Below are 6,720 nucleotides of genomic sequence, written 5' to 3'. Positions count from 1 at the left end.
CACATCATAAACTAACAATTCCTGCAGAGCAACAAGCTTGGCAGCAACAGTGTGAGACTCTTAAAACGTCCAAAATATTATTTATGATTAATAACACAACAGCATAAGACGACTCGGAAATGACCTCGTGATTCTTTTAGTCACCCACCTGAGTGTTTTTATAATGATGAATATCCTGAGAGAGACTCCACCCTACCTGGCGTCTGTCTGTCTCTGTCCTCCGCCTGTCCTCTTTATCATCATGTGGCCGCTGGATTAACAATCAGCACAGATTATAGCCATAATAAGATCCAAATCACACGTTCAAGGGTCAGCTTCTACTCTTGGAGCATGGCGTTTTGATTGATAAAGCAATGCTATTACGCTCCATACAGCTCAGTTAAATTCAATGACTCTGTCCTGTCGAGCCAGAAGTTCTGACGATTAACATGCCGGATCCGAACAAAAAGAGACATTTTAAATCACCTCTGACAGTTTCACAGCAAAATGCATTTTGCTTCTTTTCTTTTTTTGTTTTTTTTTTCATTTGAATCCACCAAATGTTAAAAACAAACAATATTCTCCCTCTGCACAGCTCCCTCCGCAAATAACATGAAACTATCTCAATGTTTTTTTCAGGTCATTGACTTCAATCATACGCCAAAATATAGGCCTAAAAAACTCAACCAAACTAAACAAAAAAACAAAACAAAACAAAACAAAACAAAACAAAACAAAACAAAACAAAAAAAAAACTAGATGAAAATAATGATTCAAAATAAACGTCGGCTCAGATATCGACAGGCAGGCTGTAGACATAATATTATCCTAATTATTAATTCCTCTCCCCCATGATCCACCTCGGCCAATTTGGAACCATTAGACCTGTAATGATTTACTTCCAAACATCAAACGGCGGAGAACAATGAGGGTCTGGCTGCAGTCTCTGCCGGTGCGTCTCTAATTCTCCATAACAAAAGTACAAAGGCCGAGACGGAGACCAAAGGCTTTATCCATAAACACCTTTAGCACCTCTCAGGGCCGCGGCGCCACGCCGGGCCGACGCGCAAACCACGGCCCGTCTGGACGTCGTTGTGATAGGGGGCAGTGGAGGAGAGGAGAGCTGCCCCGGGGAAAGCAGACAGCAAAGGCGGAGGAGGGGGCGGGGGTGGAGAAGGAGGGGGTGCCGGGACAAAAACACCTCATCTTCCCCCTGACTGTCTAAGCAGACCTGGGTGAAGTGTGTGTGAGACAAAGGGGGAAGTTTTGTTTTTTTTTTCCCTTTTTTTTTTTTTTTTTTTTTTTTGTCATCGGAGTGCAGCAGCATCTTCAGGGGCCTCTGCAGCGGAGCCGCTGGTGGAGGAGTATTTGACCTGAGGAACACACAGGAGGGATTTTATTTCTTATTTTTATTTTTGTTTTTACAGTTGTGCACAGAAACAGCCTGATGCGTAAGTAAACAGCTTTTGAGCAAAGTCCTGTCTATCACTGGGAATCAAGAATTATATGTCATTTCAGGGAAAAAAAAAAGAAAAAGAAAAAAAAAAAAGAAAAAAGTGAGATACCGTCCACATCGCTGATACAGAAACTCTTACAGACGATAACCTCGCAGCAAAAGGGGTCTGGATGTATAACGCCTAATCTAAAATATGGTTTTCTCTTCACTTTTGTTGACTTTGGCCTGACTTCCTCATTGCAGGCTCCCACAGACCTCACTGCTGTATGTGTGAATGATTCGATCTGTCCTTGCTGCAGGCCCTCTCTTCTTCTTTGACTCTTGAAGTTTGCCTTTGAGCCCAGGAGTCCAAACACAACATTTAGTTTAAGAAGCAGTCTACAGGCTTACAGTCTTAATGATGACATTTTCTTGATTAATTCTGTGGCAGCATTGCATTTGCGCCTATAATGAATGTCTAATATCCACACAGCACGCAGCACCTTCATGTAGTTTGTGATCTGTAATGAATAAGAAACCATTTTTCCCATCCTGACGCATTTTGGCAGCATTATCGAAGCTGCGTCCACACACACGGAGAGGACCTTAAATTGTGTGTGGGTGCAACGGGTCCCACGTGCCCGCTGTAAGCCCGAGCTTCTGTGTGCGTCATTTCAGTGTCAGAGGGCAGACAGACGCCTGTGGCGGCCGCCGCCGCTCTCCACGGCCCCGGCGGAGAGGAGCAGACAGAGACGTGCCCGCGCAGCGCCCTGCTCGACCAAAGCCGGCGGCACCGGACAGCTTTCACGCGAGAGCAGCTGTCCCGGCTGGAGCAGGAGTACGTGAAGGAGAGCTACGTGTCCAGACCCCGGCGCTGCGAGCTGGCCACGGCGCTCAACTTACCGGAGACAACGATCAAGGTACTGTGGTTGTAAGACAGCCAGCGGAAGCCTGCTGACATTTTATAATAGAATTACTTCTATTAATGAACTCGATGAGGTCATAAATTAACCTATAGGCCACCCGATTCTCTCTTTAAGAGCATTAATCAGACCCCATGCATCTGAACAGCCTCAGCTGTTTGCACCTGAGCACAGTGTTAACACACAGCAAACGTTGTTTCCGTTCTATATTACAGTGTAGAAATATTTTACTGCTGAGCAGAGAGTGGAGGGAACTATGAGGGCCCCTTCTGACCCCCAGTAAATAGAGCCCAGTACACAGGTTAATCAAGGCTTGACTAGAGAATAGTGTAACTTCACTGAAATGTAGATGATGTACACTGTTTGCAACATGAATTTCTTCTCATAGACAGAGGAAAAGTTATAATGTAAATAGGCATGTCAACTGTTTAGGGGATACATTCCACCTAGAGATGAAAATTCAGTCATCATTCCCCCCACGCTGATGGAAAGTCAGGAGTTTTTGGAGCGTCACGGCAAAGCAGCATTACAGCATTCTGCCAAACTCACAAGATCTCGCGAGATCAGACCCTTCTGCCTGTAAGACTGAGCTCAGACACTAGCTCTGCTTTCTTGCGGTCTGATGTGGCAGTTTAGGAGCTGTAGTTTCGCTGGCAAACAAACGTGCGTTTTCCCTCAGGAGCAGATAGGCTGGTCTGCTGCTCTGCCACATGGTCTCTTTGGTCTACCTGCAGGCCCAGAGACACTCAGCTGCTTCAGCCAAAGTGGTTGATATGGATTATCAGGGGCAACTCTGGCTCATATTTACATTGAAAACAATGAGCATGTGAAGTAGGTGCAGCTATGGCGGTAGTGTGCAATGACAGGTCTGTCTGTTCATACATCAATATGTATGTTTTGGTTGTTTTGGTTGAATTTCTATTCACAGTAACATCCAGTTTAGAGACAGAAACACAGAGAGACAGTGAGAGAGAGAGTTCAGGACGTAGTTACTAATTACACTTTCTAAGAGTTGAATGAGAAGATTAGCATCAATTGGATGTGTGAGTATGGAGCTCATAGAAATCATCCTGTCCATATTGTCATTTTTACACTCTGGTTATAGCACAGATTAAACAGATATAATATGTTCATCAGAAAGCTTTGAAGGAGTACATTTCTAGTGTATTGAGCTAGGCTAGTTGTTTTCCTGTGTTGTGCTGAGCTAAACTGGCCCTAAGGATGGTATCAATCTTCTCATCTAACTGTCAGCAATCCCTTTAACATTTGTATTAAATCTGTATCAAACAGAAAACCTATTTGTGGTTTTAGTTATGTGGTGGAACGTGGAAGAGTTTGTCCACATGTTTGTCCAGTGCTTCAGGGAAGAATCCCTGGCTAAAAAAAACACCAGTCATCATTTTTATGACTCTGTTACTGTATATTAAACAAACAAGATCTGTTGTGTTAGTCAGTGGGCGTAAGTAGTTTTGGGTTGATTTCTGAACTTTGGGCAGAGCCAGACTAGCTGTTTACCGAAGTCTCAGGACAGACTTCACCCAAAATCAGTCTTCATGAAATTCTGTTGTTTCACCTCATGAGTTCATGGCCTCTGCTGCTAGACACAGACAAAGTAAAAGCTAGAGGGTCGGCTGGGAGCTGAAAAAGCAAAGACGGCCACTCACAATGACAATGACAACACTTAATATTTCCCATGAATATGAGGTTTTCATAATCTCTCCTCTTTCTGACATGACAGACGAGTATTGACAGGATAAGCAGGGTCTAACATTTGGAGGCCTGTTGGCCTAGTGCAGCAGCTTTAATACATAGTAAATGCCCCCACCTTCTGCCAACCACTGGAGGCTCTTTTATGAAAGAGGAGGAATGCGAGGCGAGGCCTTGTAAATGCTGCCACCTGACGTTTTAGACGCTGAGCCTTCCAGGAGTTTCTATCAACTGGTAAAACAGTCGAGGACGACAGACACACAGGCAACTTGTCAGTCTCAGCTTTCAGAAGGTGGAGATCTTAGTGCTGCAACAGAGAGAAAACATGTTTGAATACATTTAGTAAATCTAAAGAACAATGAATGTAAAATTCAAAAGTTAGAGCCCTTACATTATAATATGTTTGGTTCCCACAGTCTGTATTCTAATGACTACAGTGACCCCTCAGTCGTCACCATCAGCAAGTGGACCTTTTTGGTATTATTGTATCGATCACTATGATTGAATTGCTGTGTCCCCACATGTTTGACATTTTTGATTTGATCTCAACAACGATCAGATGGATTGTTTTTAAAATATCCCTCTACTATAAATTGTGTTTAGTGCTAATTAGAGAATATTAGCAGATTCACAGTTGTCAACCTGTTAACATTCCCTGGAGAACCATGTTATTATTAGATGCTGTTAGCATTCCAACTTCCAACTTAAAGACAGTTACTCTAGAGTTCTGCAGTGAGCTTCTTTGACCCATTTAGTCAAGTTTGTACAGTTGAGAAGTGTACAGTATTGAAGTCCACAGTATTCCTTCAACCAAGAACACATCAGCAAATATTATGTATCAAATAATTTGTCATAATAATGTTCATTATCAGTGTGAATTGAACAGGTTATTTGTCTTGGCCTGCTCCTCACTTCTTTTCTTCTTGCTCCCTTCTCTCCAGGTGTGGTTCCAGAACAGGAGGATGAAGGACAAGCGGCAGAGACACTCCTTGCCGTGGCCTCACCCTCTTGTGGACCCCCTGGGAGCGCTCCTGATGGGCCGTGCCTCTCCTTCCTCCACCTTACCTTACCCATTCATCCCGCCCCACCTCCCACACCTTCCCCTCCACCACCACTACCCCCTGGCTCTCTCCTCACCAGGATCCTCTGCTCACAGTCGCTACAGCGCACCTATGCGAACTCTGGATGCACTCCGCCTGTCCCAGTACCACAACAGATCAGGGGGGCTGCCTCCAACCGCAGCAGCCCTCTACCCCTCCTCCAGCATCATGCATCATCCAGCCTCATGCCCTTGCCCCCTCTGCCTTCACTGGGGACCAGAACAACTGCTCAAAGCTAGAGGGGAGGCACTGGGATTGAGCCAACCCCACAGTCCCAAAGCCAACATCCAGTCTGGCGGTCTGGAGCGGCGGGAAGAGATGGTGTAACCCCAGGCAGACACGCCGCAAGGCTGTCAAACAAGCCGCTGCAAGCACATCACAGTATTCTCACTGTGACTTTAATTCATGCGATTTACATGATGGAGCTTGTTAAGTCACAATGGTGATGCACCCCATTCAAGAGTTTAACTAGTTATTATTTACCTCCTAATAACAGAGGAGACTCACAAGCCTCTCAAAACAGGAACCAGAGACACGTCGTTCCAAGGTATTATATAAAGGTCCCATATTGTAGTTAGGACAATGTCATGTTTCCATTTTAAAGCAGGTCCTGCTCCTTCAGAAGCCCTGACAGGCAAGTGAGGATATTTTGTTTTCTGGTGAGCTATTTTTCTAAGTCTGAGCTGAAATGTTTTCTCCCTTGTGTTATTTGATTTTATTTTCCCTCTGTGAAATCAGGAGAAAAAAATAAATTAATGTGTGAAACGCAGTGAATTTTTTTTTTCATCTGAAAAAGTAAAAATAACCTGACCTAGAAAGATTACCCTGGCAAAACCTCTTTCTCCCGACCAGTTCTCAAGTCATAAACACAGGAGAGAAAACAAACTTAGTTCACACTTTGATCACCCCCCCCTATAAAAATATGAAAGTATCAAAACACTCAAAAAAAGAGGTGCACACTGCCCACATTCAGAAACCTTTAAATAGACTGTCGAAAGTTCCTGATGACACTGCTACGCAGTCACTCAGACATGTGCACGGTAGGGCATGCTGGTAAAACACCAGTAGAGCTGATGAACATGGTTTGCAGTGCCTGCTCAGGCATGTGGCAGCTGACAAATAAGGGCAGACTGGGAGGGGGGTCCTAAAGACAGGCACTAAAGGATTATGTGAAGAGGGGCTTCAGTAATGGGCAGTATGAGAAAATAATGTGTTTTATAAATATTTTTGTAGGAGACACTCAAAGTAAGAATATAAACCTGAAAAAGATTATAATATGGGACCTTTATAACAATGCCAGTCACACTGCTGATTAACCAAAGGCAACTGTTATAGGTGACGATAGGTGCCATTTGCAGTGTTTTCTTTTTTTTGTTTGTTTGTCTTTATCTCTGCAAACCTGCAAAAGTCCATTTCATTTGGATTATGGTGCCAGTCGAAAAAATGCTTTTCAGCTTGATGTTAAGTTACTCTGTAGACTACTGTATACTCAAGGCAGAAATTAATATCACAGTCATTCGGAAAGCTTCTGATTGGCATTGTATTTTCAGAAGAAGAGTTCAGGGCTTTAAAATTA

At 43.8% G+C, this 6,720-nt stretch overlaps 1 protein-coding gene across 1 annotated transcript; it reads left to right on the top strand.

Moving 5' to 3' along the window:
• The first annotated feature begins 1,290 nt into the window (after window positions 1-1,290).
• Window positions 1,291-6,044, top strand: eve1 (even-skipped-like1). Its single transcript, XM_037087727.1, has 3 exons — window positions 1,291-1,430; window positions 2,093-2,334; window positions 4,986-6,044. Exons 1-3 carry the CDS (start codon window positions 1,427-1,429, stop codon window positions 5,469-5,471), a joined length of 732 nt encoding a protein of 243 aa, XP_036943622.1. The 5' UTR covers window positions 1,291-1,426; the 3' UTR covers window positions 5,472-6,044.
• The last annotated feature ends 676 nt before the right edge of the window (window positions 6,045-6,720 follow it).

The sequence above is a fragment of the Acanthopagrus latus genome, chromosome 23, assembly GCF_904848185.1.
Source record: "Acanthopagrus latus isolate v.2019 chromosome 23, fAcaLat1.1, whole genome shotgun sequence".
NCBI classification, from domain to species: domain Eukaryota; kingdom Metazoa; phylum Chordata; class Actinopteri; order Spariformes; family Sparidae; genus Acanthopagrus; species Acanthopagrus latus.
Note: the sequence above shows the minus strand (reverse complement) of the source record. Positions and strands in the feature narration are given on the sequence as shown.

Bases quoted from the DNA above. Each gene is read 5' to 3' on its own strand.
- eve1 (XM_037087727.1), top strand. The intron at 2,335-4,985 runs GTACTGTGGTTG...CCTTCTCTCCAG, and splicing joins TACCGGAGACAACGATCAAG to GTGTGGTTCCAGAACAGGAG.